This window comes from Sciurus carolinensis, chromosome 12, assembly GCF_902686445.1.
Source record: "Sciurus carolinensis chromosome 12, mSciCar1.2, whole genome shotgun sequence".
In the NCBI taxonomy this organism is placed as follows: Eukaryota; Metazoa; Chordata; class Mammalia; order Rodentia; family Sciuridae; genus Sciurus; species Sciurus carolinensis.
Window position 1 is genome coordinate 805,549 of NC_062224.1, and position 13,707 is coordinate 819,255.

The 13,707-nt window shown below is 46.2% G+C and overlaps 1 protein-coding gene across 3 annotated transcripts in view; it reads left to right on the forward strand.

The window, feature by feature from the left end:
• The window catches only part of Cog2 (component of oligomeric golgi complex 2), a 35,627-nt gene that overhangs the window by 1,814 nt on the left and 20,106 nt on the right, over positions 1-13,707 (forward strand). For 2 of the 3 annotated variants that reach the window (XM_047519881.1, XM_047519882.1), the window contains exons 2-4: positions 8,859-9,020; positions 9,974-10,039; positions 12,908-12,988. In XM_047519881.1, the coding sequence (XP_047375837.1) occupies positions 8,859-9,020; positions 9,974-10,039; positions 12,908-12,988 (309 nt within the window). The remainder of the gene's footprint in view (positions 1-8,858; positions 9,021-9,973; positions 10,040-12,907; positions 12,989-13,707) is intronic. The other variant, XM_047519883.1, reaches the window with a different exon arrangement.

Below are 13,707 nucleotides of genomic sequence, written 5' to 3' on the forward strand. Positions count from 1 at the left end.
ACTTTAAAGCAGGAAATTATATAGTCACATCTGTTGCATTGGAGCTAATAGCAGGAGGCTGCTTAACCCTTGGGGTTGGCAGCCAACTGACAGGAAGTAGGACATAAATCTCAGCCTTAGGAGAGAGAAGGTGATGTGCTAACAAGGACAAGTTAGACCCATAAGTGTGGGCATGCTTTTGAAGTCAGATCCTTCCTCTGTCTCCTCATGTGACTTCACAGGCCATCAGGTGGGCACATCCTGAGCTGCTGCTGACGGCCTCCATCCTGCATTTCCTGCCTGCTCTGGGGCTTTGCCTTCTGAACGCTGCACTGGTGCTGGCTGGCATGTTCTCACCTTCATAGGACCTTCTCATTCCTCTCCCCATGCCTTCCCACTGACTTTCACACTTGACTTCTATCTTCACTTTGTCACCCTTCACTTCCAGCCCTGGTGTTCCTCTGCACGGTTCTCACAGTCAGCCAGATGTTGGTGCGATAGACCTTTCCCATCTCCTTCCTTGACCTCCCCAGACCAAGTGTGCTTTCCATTTGCTTTTTGACCGTCGTGCTCTTTGGTTTTTTTTAAGATAACCATTGTCCGTCTCATAGCCCCTGATGACTGACTGTAGGCTCTCCTTTTCACATGCCATCCAGTTTCCCTGGTGATGTGCTCCATGCAGCTTCACTGACCACCTGTAGGCAGGTGTCCTCTCCTTTTCACATGCTGTCCAATTTCCCTGGTGATGTACTCCATGCAGCTTCACTGACCACCTGGAGGCAGGTGATGCAGGTTCCTTTCTCTGGCACATGTATCTCCTGATCTCAAGTCTCGTGTACTCAGTTCCCTGATGTCCTTATGGGGTAACCCTGCACCTCAAACTCAGCATGTTCAAAGCTGGATGTGTGGGAAACAGAGGCTTCCCTTGAAGCCTAGCTCTTTTCTCATCTTACCTGTCCAGAAAATGCTCCAGCACCCAGCCAGAAGATTCCTGACAACACCTCTTTTTACCTTCTCACATGCAGCCTGTTGTCAGACCCTATGATTTCACTTCTGAATGCCTCTTGAACTCATCTCTCCATCTCCTCCCTGACCTTCCAAGTTACTGTCATTTTGGGCCATTTTACTCATGGCTGCTTCTGAGTTTCTTTCATCCCTTGTGGCCTTTGTAGTCCTTTTTCTGTATTGCAGTCAGGATGCTCTTTTCAAAATGCATATCTGATCTTGCATGTTCTCTGACTGGTCTGTGTTCCTGGTCATGAGAAAACATTTCCCAAAATATTTGAGACCATTCCAAAGCAGTGCACTCATCCCATTGGTAGGTAATCCTTAATGGTATGCACTTTGTTTTAATGCTGAGTCTAAATCTGTGTTGAACTTAGGTCCTTTCTAGAACCTCCTCCTCTTGGCATTTTTCGACCTCTCTGCTGTACATGTTTAATGATGAGAAATTGGGAGGGTCCTTGTGACTGTCATTGTTAGCAGTATGTTAATGAGCTAGTGGGAGATAAACTAGCCTTTGAGGCTCCTCTGTATTTTAATTGGGTGAATTGTGAATATTGAAGCAAAAAGTGTCCAGGAGGAAGAGGGCCACTGTTTGTCTTGGTGTCCTGATACTGATCAAATAGTGACGACCTGAGGTACGGGCTCCGGTTTCGGGCTGCAGATGGCCACATGACGGTGCGACACACTGGCTTCCCTAGGATATGTCTCCTTGTTAGTGTATTAGGGCAGCACTTATCTGAATGATCTTTGCAGCTTCTTCCAGCTCTTGACATTCTGTTTCTTTCTGAAAAGAAAGAAACTGGTGCCCTTTTCTTGGTTTACAGATAAGGAAGCTGAGGCCCAGAGGCGGTGCCACCTTCCTGAGGTCACTCCCCTAGTTAGGCAAACCAGGGCCTTTGTCCCTGACTCCCAGGCTTTGGCATTGGAGAAGTAGTAGCGAGGCACCTTGAAGAGGAGCTCCCGGAGGTGTGATGCCCAGAGTAACATCAGGAACAGCCCAGGGACTCACGAGCCAGAGCTGAGGCCTACGTGCCTGGCCAGCGGGGCTGAGACCTCAGCCTCGTCGTAAGGAAGGGAGCCTAGCAGGACTGGTGAGCTGGCTCTGCTTGTAGCTTGGGCACATTGAGTGCGGCTAGAGGGGGAAAGTGGGCTACTGGAGTGGACGCATGGACTTTAGCTGGAGACAGTGGCCAAAGTGAGAGAGAAGCGGTTGTACCACCTTAGCTTCCAGCTGCCCTCAGCAAGAAGTGGAAGTGTCGCTGCTCCACATCCTCATTGGCACTTGGTGCATCCTGGCACCTGTTTACCTTCCCGGTTCCCTACCAGCACGTGATGTGGAGCATCTTCTCAGATCTTTTGCCCGTTTTTAAATTACATTATTTCTTTACTGCCCCTTTACTGATTGACAAGCAGATTGTGTACAGTGTCCAGCTTCTCTAGTACTTGTGACATGGTGGCCATAGTCATGCTAGTATGTCCACCCCTCACATGCCGACCCTCCCCTTTCGTGTGGTCAGAGCATGTAGGATCCACTCTTCAGAGCTGTGTTCTTAAACCACAGTCATGTCATACATTCATGCTCTGGACCACATCCATCTCGTCCCTGAAGGGTGTACCCCTTGCCGCACCACAGCCCTGACCATCCTTCTACACACTCCTAGGTGCCATGTGTAAGTTGTCACACAGTGTCTGTGTCTTGTGTCCTCCACGTCTGTCAGCGTGGTGGCAGGTGGCAGGCTTCCCTTCCTCGCTGGGCAGTCCCAGGGTGTGTGCCATGTTTGCCTTGTCCCTTTACCTGGAGGTGGACACAGGTCAGCTGTCCTGAACATAGCCTGCAGACTCCTCTCCGAGAGGGACTTCATCTTTGGATATGTATCCAGCAGTGAGTTGCTGGTCCTAGGGTGGCTCTTCTACTTTTTTAGGAGTGTGCTGTTTTCCATATAGGCTGCGTGATTTTCTTTATTGTTTTTGATACTTCTGTGTGTATTTGGGGTTCAACTCCTTTTTCAGGTATCTGTCTTGAAGACATTTTCCCCAGCCTGTGTCATGTCTTTTTTTTTTTTTTTTTTTTGTAAACAAATGGGATACATGTTGTTTCTCTGTTTGTACATGGCGTGAAGGCATACCATTTGTGTAATCATAAATTTACATAGGGTAATGTTGTTTGATTCATTCTGTTATTTTTTCCCTTCCCCCCCACCCCTCCCACCCCTCTTTTCCCTCTATACAGTCCTTCCTTCCTCCATTCTTGCCCCCCTCCCTAACCCTAACTCTAACCCTAACACTAACCCCTCCCACCCCCGTTATGTGTCATCATCCACTTATTAGCGCGCTCCGCCCGCAGTGTCTTATGTCATGTCTTTTCCATCTCTGAACAATGTCTTTTGTAAAGCAGAAACTTTCAGTTTTAATGAAAGTTCAGCTTATCACTATTTTCTTTCATAAGTTGACTAAAAAGTCATTGCTAAAGCCAAGATCATCTGGATTTTCCTCCTGTGTTATATCCTAGAGGTTTTATAATTCTGTGTTTTAAATTTAGGTCTGTGATCCATTTTGAGTTATTTTTGGAGAAAGGTTTAAACAGTCTGCTTTCAACTTCTTTGTTTTTTTTTTTTTTTTGGTACTGGTTTGAACTCAGGGGCACTTTACCACTGAGTCACATCCCCGAGCTTTTCATGTTTATTTTGGGACAGGGTCTGACTAGGTTGCCCAGGCTGGCCTTGAACTTGTGAACCTCCTGTCTCTGTCTCCCAGTTGCTGGGATTGCAGGTGTGTTCACCGCACCTGGCTGTGTGTTCGTTCATACATGGAGGTCCAGTTGTGCCACACCCCGTTGAAGAGGCCCTCCTTCCTCCTGGTTTGCCTGGGCTCTAGGTCAGCATTTGGCTTGCTCTACTTGTGTGGCTGTTTCTGGGCTCTCTTGTTACCCTGGTCTTTGTTCTTTGACCAGGCCAGCAGTTTTGGTGACTGTGACTTTCAGTGAGTGTAAAGGTGGGTTACTGTCAGTCCTCTGGATTTGCTTTTTCAGGGTTCTGTTGGTTGTGCTTGGTCTTTTGCCTTTCCAAATACACTTTAGAATCATTTTGTTAATAACCTCACATAGTTCCTGGGATTTTGATTGGGAAAAAACTGAGTTAACAATACTGTCTTCCTACTACCCATGAACTGAAATATCTCTGCATGCCATAGGTTTTACATTGCTTTATTTCACTGGAGTTTTGAAGTTTTCCTCATGTAGATCTTGTACAGTTTAAGTTTGCACTTAAATACTCCATTTTGTGTGCATGCTAATGTGAGTGTGTTGTGCTTTTGATTTCAGTCCACTTATTCGCTGCTGTTCTGTGGGAGAACAGTTGACTTTTATATATTTGCCGTGTGGCTTACATCCTTGCCACTGTTGAGTATTAGTTCCAGGAGTGTTGTTGTTTTGGGTTGGTTTTCTTTGGGATATTTTTGTACCATTATGTTATCAGAGCAAAAAAAGCAGTTTTATTTCTTCTTTCCCTGTTGGTACATCTTGTATGTCCTCCTGTTATCTTATTTCCTTAGCTTGAACGTGGAGTGTTGAAAGGAGTGGTGAGGGGGCTGTTCCTGCCTGTTCCCCATCTAGAGGGAAGGAGTCTAGATTCTCCCTTGACAGAAATTTAGCTGTGGGGTTTTTGTAGGTGTCCTTTGTAGAGCTGAGGAACTTTCCCATCTTGTTTCTGGCTTTCTGCATGTTTTTGTCATGAGTGGGTGTGGGTTTTGTCAAATGCTTTTTCTGCATCTGTTAATCACACTTCTTTGTCGATGTGATGGAGTCATAGATTTTCTGAGGTTAAAGCAGCTTTGCATATTATTGTTAATTCGTTTGAGATGGAGTCATGCTGTATTGCCCAGGCTGGCCTCAAACTCATGATCCTCCTACCTCAGCCTCCTGAGTACATGGAATTGCAGGCATGTGTCACCATGCCTGGTGATGTATTATTTTGGTAGACATTGTTGTCTCTGATTTGCTGATATTTTCTTGAGGACATTTGCGTTTATGATCATGAGAGAGACTGGTGTGTAGTTCTCCTTTCTGGCAATGTTTTTGGAATTAGAGTAACACTGGCCTCACAGAATAAGGCAGGACGTATGACCTCCACTTCTGTCCGTGGGGAGGGGAGACATAGTTGTATGATTCCTTACAATTGCCCGGTGTCTTCATGAAATGCCAGGTTGCTCTCCCTGGAGATTGTGTGGTGGTAACCACCCCCTTCCATCTGGTGGCAGCAGTTTTATCCATTTAATTGATCTTTTCAGAGGACCAGCTTTTGGTTTCATTGATTTTTTTTTCTGTTGATTTCCTGTTTTAATGTCATTGGTTTCTGCTGTGATCTTTATTTTTGCATTTCTTGTGCTTATTTTAGATTTAATTTGCTCTTCTTTTTCTAGTTTCCCAAAGTGGAAGCTTAGGTAGTCAATTTTAAATTTTCTAATACTTGAATTTCATGTTATATTTTCCTGTTTAATCATGTTTTTGTTCCACCCTAGGAATTTTGCTAAGTCATACATTTATTTTCATGTATTTCAAAATAATCTTTCTCTTGAGACTTTTCTGGCTTGTGTTTGATTTAGAAGTGTATTTGATCTTTAGGTATTTTTGAGTTTTCCAGAAATCTTGTGTTATCAATTTCTGCTTTCATTCTGCTTTGTTTGAGACCACACCTTGTATGATCTCTGTTTTTAAAATTTGTTAAGGTGTATTTTATGGCCCAGGATGTGTGTATCTTGGGAGTGCTCCACAGAGCTGGGAGGAAGCACAGCCTACCTCTGCTGGAGCAAGAAGCTGAAGGTGTCCTGGGGCCAGCTGGTGGGTGGTGCTGTGGCCAGCCTGGCCTTGCTGGCTTTCTGCCCACTGCATGTGATTGGTCATCAGACACAGCCCAGTAAAGACTCTTCTGTCATCCTAGAGAATCAACTCCTATATTAGAATGTAATTAATGCCCTCTTGATTTTAATAATTTTCCTTGCTCTAAAATCTGTCTGAAGTCACTTAGGATATTTAATGTGATCATTTTGTTTGGTGATACTTAAGTGTTTTTAAAAAAATATATGAAATTCACAGTATAAATTTCAACAATTTAAAGTGTACATTTCACTGGACTCTGGTATGTTTACTGTGTAGTGCCGTCATTATCTGTTATCTGATTCCAGAGCATGTCCATCGTTCCAAAAAGAAATCCCACACCTGTCTGCAGCCAGCTCAATTCTTCTCTCCCTGGCAGCCGTCTTTCTGTCTTCCTGGGGTTGCCTGTCGGGAAGGGTCGTGGAAAGGGAGCCGTGTGTGGGTGTGGTTCCCTTTGCTTGGGTGTTCCACCTGTGCTGCAGCACCGTCCTGCTTTAGTCCCGTCGCAGCCGAATGGTGTTCCATCACATGGCTGGGCCACGTTTTGTTTATCTTGGCCAGCTGATGGACGTCTGGGTTGTTTCCTCTCTGGCCCTTTAGACTTCTGTGACTGGGAGCAGTCACAGGTTCACAGGTAGGTTTTGGCATGAGCGTTGCCACTCAGCTGTGCCAGGTACCTTCCTAGGGGTAGAACTGCTGGGTAGCTCTCTTTGCCTTTTGAGGAACTGCCAGGCATTTTCCTTGTGGCTACACCATTTGTGTTCTTACCTGCCTTGTGTGAGGGCTTCAGGTTTCAGGGTTTTATTATGTTTCTGTTTCTGGGGTGAAACCCAGTTCCTTGCACGCTGTGCCGCTGAGCCACTCCGCCCAGGTTCCAGTTGTTCCTCGGCCTCGCTGACACTTACTTTCTGGTCCCCCATCCCTGACCTTTCTCGTTCTGCCAGTGGGTGCGAAATGGCCTCTTGCATTTCCCTGACGACTAATGATATTGAGCATTTTTTTGTGTGCTTTTTGTGCACGTGTATATCTTTGGGGAAATATCTGTTCAAATCCTTTGCCCATTTTTAAGTTGGGTGACTTGTCTGTGTTGTTGAGTTACGTTCAGCCTATTCATTGTTTCTCTGATGGCATGTGCTCTTAGTGTTGTTCTGAAGAAACCACTGCCTAACCAAAGGGCGGCAGCTATCATCTCTACTTCCTTCTAAGAGTTGTACAGTGTCAGCTTTTATTTTTTAAGCCATTTTTGAGTTAAAGTTTGTGTGAATGGTATGAGACTGGTGTCCAGATTCACTCTCTTCATTGAGATATCCACTCATTTCCTCACCATCTCTTTCCTGGTTGAATGGACTTGGCATCCTTGTCAAAAGCCATTTGACCATAAATGTGTGAGTTTTGGGTCCTTTTCAAATGTTTAATAAATCTACAGTCATAAAATGGAAATAGTTATTGCAAATAAGCATCTGTTGTTAGAAGCCACTGGAGTTGGGGGCTGTTTGCCATCACATCAAAAGCTGCCTGGTACATGTTCAGAGATGTTCTGGGTAGTTTAGCCCTTAGACTGTACAGTATCTGTTTATCCAAGAATATATACATGCATCAGTGGCAAGTTGAGTGCTAATGTTACCTGGTAGAGTTTGTTCTCTCAAGCTGGGTTGTACAGTTTAGAATGGCTTCTAAAATTCAGATCTGGATAGAACTTCAGAGAATGTTTAGTTGAAGCAGGTGAAAAGATCTTGCCATAGATCATACGCCTGGTTATAACAAGGCTGGGACTAGGCCCAGATCTCCCGTGTTCTCTGCTGTGACATGTAATGTGAGGTGAACATCGGGTGTTGTCTGGTAGTTTGAAGCAGCAAGAGTCCAGGCTGATTCTGGCCCCAGAAAAGCGCTGTGAAACTGTGACTTGGTAAGTCACAGCCCTGGCAGGTGTTTGGATGATTGACTGAAAATGGTAGCAAGTACCTCAAGGAGTGCTGCACATAGATCTTAGCGTTTTATGTTAAACGTGTGTGCTTGCTTTCTTCACTGATGTGATGCCAAGCTCTTGTCCCTGAAAACTGGTCTGCTGGTTAGATTTCTGTACGTCTCTTCTGCATTCAGTTTGTCTTTGAGTGAGAACCTGAAGGCATTTCGGAGTGTAGGATCCTTCAGGACTTGTATGATTCCTCTGCCCCCAATCCTCCCAAGTCTCTCACCAGTTTAACAGAAAATTTCTCAGCAATTCGTCCGTACTGGGTCTTTCCAAAGCATCTGCTTTAGTTTTCAAAACAACAGTGACCTTATTTCACTCATTTTTTTGTTGTTGTTGGTTTATACACTGTTTAATGAAATTGCATAATTATGATAACATGGTCAGGTGGCTTAGCAAGTTTAGGAACCATCACACCTGATTCTTGGTGACCAGACAGGTCAACTGGTAGCAGTCAAAGTGGCAGGTGCAGGAGAGGAGACCTGCCATCTGTGGGTGGGTCGGCCGACCAGGACACCATAGCCCCAGAAAGGGGAGCAGAGAGCGTGAGTGGTATTAAAGTCCAGCACGTGGGAGTTGGCTGAGCCAGCCTCTGGACTGTTGAGTGGTGGTAGTGCAGACACACTCACGTGGCGGTAGGGGTCTGAAGGAGGTGAAGCTCCGTGTTAAGTAGTGACCAGTACACATTAATAGATTAATAGTGTCATCCCCGAAGCTTGAATGCTGGTTGTTTTTTTTTTTTTTTAACTCCTGTCTCAAAATGCACATTTAGCACTTAAAAATTCAGGAGAAAAAAACCGTTCCTGTTTTGAGAAACACCCAGTTGAAATATGTCATCTTGAAAACTAAATCCTCTGTAGAGTGGAGGCCACAGAAGGAGTGTTCCTGGTCGGGCCCCTTCTGGGCACCTGTGGGGTGACCAGCAGCTCCCCCTCAGTGCGGTGTGTGGCCTGTGAGTGACGAGTGCCATCTCTGCTCATCTTGTAGAAACCCAAGACCACTGCAGTCACTTTTCCCTCTCCTGGTTTTGCGTAGGAGGATTTCGACGTCGACCACTTTGTGTCTGACTGCAGGAAGCGGGTGCAGTTGGAAGAACTGAGGGATGACCTGGAGCTGTACTACAAGCTGCTTAAAACGGCCATGGTGGAGCTCATCAACAAGGACTATGCCGACTTCGTCAACCTCTCCACTAACTTGGTAACGGAGCCACGGTCCCTGCCAGGCACCGCGTGCGCATGTGATTTCTCTCCTGCGTCGTGTGCTTAGAAACCTGAAGCGGTCACTAGCCTCACTGATAGAAGAACTGGACTTTCTTAGTGTACATCTTTGCAGTGCCTGCTCATCCCAGACTTGCTTCCTGCTTGCTTCTGAGCAGGTGTCAAGGCCCAGCAGAGTGAAGGTAGCAGGGTCAGAATGGGTGCAGCTACTGCTGGTGCCAGGAAAGTACACTGGCACAAGCGGATTTGCCCTGAAGGGAACGTTCAGTTTGCTTTCAGACGCATGTGCCAACCAGAACCAAGCTGACAGTGGCCACTGATGGTCTCTGAGAGGCTTGATTTTATAAAATGCAAGAATAGTTTGTAATGAGTACGTCAGTTCGTATATGTAGTTTAGAAATGCTTGAGTTTCAATACTCCCAAAGTTTGCCTTTTAGTCTTTTTGGTCATATTTTATTTTGCTGTTAAATCTATGCTTGGAAAGAAGTACAGAAAGTAAACACCTCCATGGGAATTTTGAGAGGCATTAAACTGAACGAGCCACATCTGATTTTGGGAAATGCACTGCAGGGTTAACCTTCTGTGGGATTAGAAACCCAGGAAACGTTATTTCTATGCTATTTAGTTTGGATTTTTCTCAAGGGTCACAGCCCTTAGGCTTTTGTGCCAGCGGGGATATTATAGATCACGTAGTAGTCACCTCCATTTAAGAGTGTCTGGTCATTGAGACGCTTCATGCAGAGGCCAGTGTGCATCGGGAGCCCTCTGCTGCTGATGACTTTCCTTACCTCTGTGGTCCTCACACATAAACAGGTGTTTAACATTCTAGGAGTATTGATGGCACCAAGCCCAGTACCACCTCGGTCATTAGATAGACACTTAGGCCCTCTCCTGCCTGTGAAGCATTTGTGCCACGGTGTCTTCTGCTCTTAGGTTGGCATGGACAAGGCCCTCAATCAACTTTCTGTGCCTTTGGGACAGTTACGAGAAGAGGTTCTGGTAAGTTCCCAAGTGACATTAAACAGTCTGCCCCAGAGCATGGTGTACTTGTTTCACCACTATTTTTTGTTTTGTTTTGTTTTGTTTTTTTTAATTGTAAACAAATGGGATACATGTTGTTTCTCTGTTTGTACATGGCGTAAAGGCATACCATTTGTGTAATCATAAATTTACATAGGGCAATGTTGTTTGATTCATTCTGTTATTTTTTTCCCTTCCCCCCCACCCCTCCCACCCCTCTTTTCCCTCTATATAGTCCTTCCTTCCTCCATTCTTACCACCCTCCTTATCCTTAACCCTAAACCTAACCCTAACCCTAACGCTAACCCCTCCCACGCCCCATTATATGTCCTCATCTGCTTATCAGCTAGATCATTTGTCCTTTAGTTTTTTGAGATTGGCTTATCTCACTTAGCATGATATTCTCCAGTTTCATCCATTTGCCTGCAAATGCCATAATTTTGTCATTCTTCATGGCAGAGTAATATTCCATTGTATATATATGCCACAGTTTCTTTATCCATTCATCAACTGAAGGGCATCTAGGTTGGTTCCACAATCTGGCTATGGTGAATTGAGCAGCAATGAACATTGATGTGGCTATATCTCTGTAGTATGCTGATTTTAAGTCCTTTGGGTATAGGGCAAGTAGTGGGATAGCTGGGTCAAATGGTGGTTCCGTTCCAAGCTTTCTGAGGAATCTCCACACTGCTTTCCAGAGTGGCTGCACTAATTTGCAGCCCCACCAGCAATGTATGAGTGTACCTTTCTCCCCACATCCTCGCCAACACCTATTGTTGCTTGTGTTCTTGATAATCACCATTCTAATTGGGGTGAGATGGAATCTTAGGGTAGTTTTGATTTGCATTTCTCTTATTACTAGGGATGTTGAACATTTTTTCATATATCTGTTGATTGCTTGTAGATCTTCTTCTGTGTCTGTTTATTTCCTTAGCCCATTTGTTGATTGGATTATTTGTATTCTTGGTGTAGAGTTTTTTGAGTTCTTTATAGATTCTGGAAATTAGCGCTTTATCTGAAGTATGAGTTCGCCACTGGTTTTGAATGGTCAGAGATTACACACTCTCACTGAAAAAAGGACACAAATGATTCTCTTTTCACATGTGATAATGCAACCTTGGAAACGTGTGTGACTTGAAGGTGATAGGTTCTTGGAGTTGGCATTAAAATGTGGGTAGAAGGTGGCTTTTTGAAAACTCATCTCCTTAATAAGGAGTCACCAGCTTACAAATGAACTGCATTTTAAACATTCGTAATTGTACAAGTGTTTTCCCAACTGATAAGATGTGTGATTAGGTTCCTAGAGCAGCTTACAGAAGCTATTTAAACACAGTGCAACTGAGAATGGTGTAAAATCAACGTAACCCTGACGGGCACAGTATGTTCATGCTTCTCTGAGACCGTGCTTGCTATGGGAATGAGACTCCCCACCCTAAGCCACAAACATCAGAGGGCAGTTCTGGCATCGTGCCCAGTGGACGCGCTACCCCGTCCTCTACCCACCCCACCCCTGCTCTGTGTCAGGTCCCGACTTCCAGGCCCCCAGCACAGATGAGCTGTCCTTTCCCGTATTGACCTCTGGGTCCTGTAGTTCAGACAGCCTAGTGTACTGCCCTGAGACAATGCCTGGCAGCAGTCGGCTCTGAGGTACGACACAAGGAGGCTCGGAGAACAGCATCCTCAGGATGGGGGCCAAGGAACTCAGGTCAGCAGAAATCCTGATCTGTGTCTTGGGCATTTACATTTTATTTAATTTTTAAAAAGCTTGTCGAGGTAGATTTCCATGGGGTGGTCCACTGCTAGATTCCACATCCCTCCATGGGTCCCTGCAACTCTCCTGTCCAGCCCTGTGGATGGGGCCTTCCCCAAGCTTCTGTCTCGTCAGTTACCCTCCTGCGTCCTGCTCTCAAGCACCTGGCTCCAGTCCTGCCTTGCCACCTGCCCACACCTTGTTCCCACCCTTTTCCCACAGCCACGTGAGTGGCTCCCGTTTCTCCAAGGGTTTAGCCGTAGACCTTTGCATCCTTTGTGAAGCTGCTCTGAGATTCTGAGGTCACTGAGGTACGAGGCTGTCTTCTTCTCTGTGGTGTTTTCAGGGGCTTGCACAGTAGCTGACGTTGGGAGGTTCCTAACGTCGACGAGTGGATTTACTTTCCTGTAGAACCTTTGTGATCTGTCCTCTTTATACCAGTGGTTTCCATTACCTTCATTTTGGTCCTCATCCCTCTTTATCCCCTGGTTGGCTTAAATCATTAGCTTCTGACATGTTTCTCCACCTGCAACCTTCCTTCCTTTTCCTGGCCATCCACTCCTGACGTCTTGAAACACCATTTTCATCGGGGCGGTCAGTGTCGGGACGTGTAGAATCTGGTCCAGGACCCTGTCTGGGCCGAGCCCTCCGAAGCCAGCCCCTCTCTCCATTTCTGCTTCTCTCCCCACTCCAAAGCCTGCAGTGCACCTGGGCGTGGGCCTCGTGGGCCTCGGTCTGTCCCCACCTGTCTTCTGAGAAGCCCCTCTGTGTGCTCAGCAGCATGCAGGCTCTCAGGTCTGCCTCGGGCACACTCTCCTCCAGAGGCCTGGGCCGGCCCAGGTTATCCTTCCCTACCTGGCTGCCTGTGCTGGTCATCCTACCTGTGTTGTTTTTATTTTGGCAGTTAACCCTGCATGACCTTGACTTTATCTGTCACTTTGAGTAACCTACAGCAGTTGTGCCTCATACTTTGAAATTCTGTCAGTATCTGCATAGTCCTGGCCTGTAGATACCAAGTTCTTTGGAAATGAATTAAATGCGTAAATTTCATAATGTTACAAGACTAATTTTTCAGTGCACTTTCTTTATTCTTTTAGAGTCTTAGGTCATCTGTCAGTGAGGGAATTCGGGCAGTGGATGAACGAATGTCTAAACAAGAGGACATCAGGAATAAAAAGGTAAACTCTGCTATCCTGACCTTAAAGCCTCCACTGCTCTTGCAGCCGTAGCCGCTGGGACTTCCAGGCATGTGGTCCGACTTGCTCTTCCTGGGACCTTCCTGGAGAGCAGAGAGGTGTTCTTCAAGTTCAGGGGTCTGTGGCTTGGCCCTGCTGCTGAGGGGCAGTGCCAGGCCTTCTCGTTCCTGATTGACTCAAGTCCTGTGGATAAGATGGGTGAGGGAAAGTAATGGCGTTTGTAAAAAGAAATTGCACTTTGCTCTTGTGCTTTAGTTTATTTGTGGCATCAGAAGTACGTGACAGGCCAGCCAGGTGCCCCTCCTGTCTCACACTTCTCAGTCCCATTACCTACTAAAGACGGAGGGCAGAGTTTCAGAGGTACCCAAGTGGTCACTATGTTGAAATTCCACTTCTTTCAGAGGAAGACGCTGGTGTAAGGGGTGTGTAGCCTTCAGATTTGGGGAGCCTGCCGCTTCGCGGGGCTCCTGCAGGGGTGTTGTCTGCGCCTTTCCGAGGTGCTGGGGCTTGCTCTTGCAGCAGCTCCCCTGCAGGCTCCCCCTCTGGAGCGGGAGGTGCCACGTAGTTCACTTCCACCCAGCCTTGCTGCCCCGCTGCGCAGTGCCCTGTTAACTTTCTTTTGTCACTGCCTACTGCTGAACTGGATTTAGAATTCGGGATTCTCATCCTGGACTGTGTTCTGCACAGAGCCTGACTTGGAG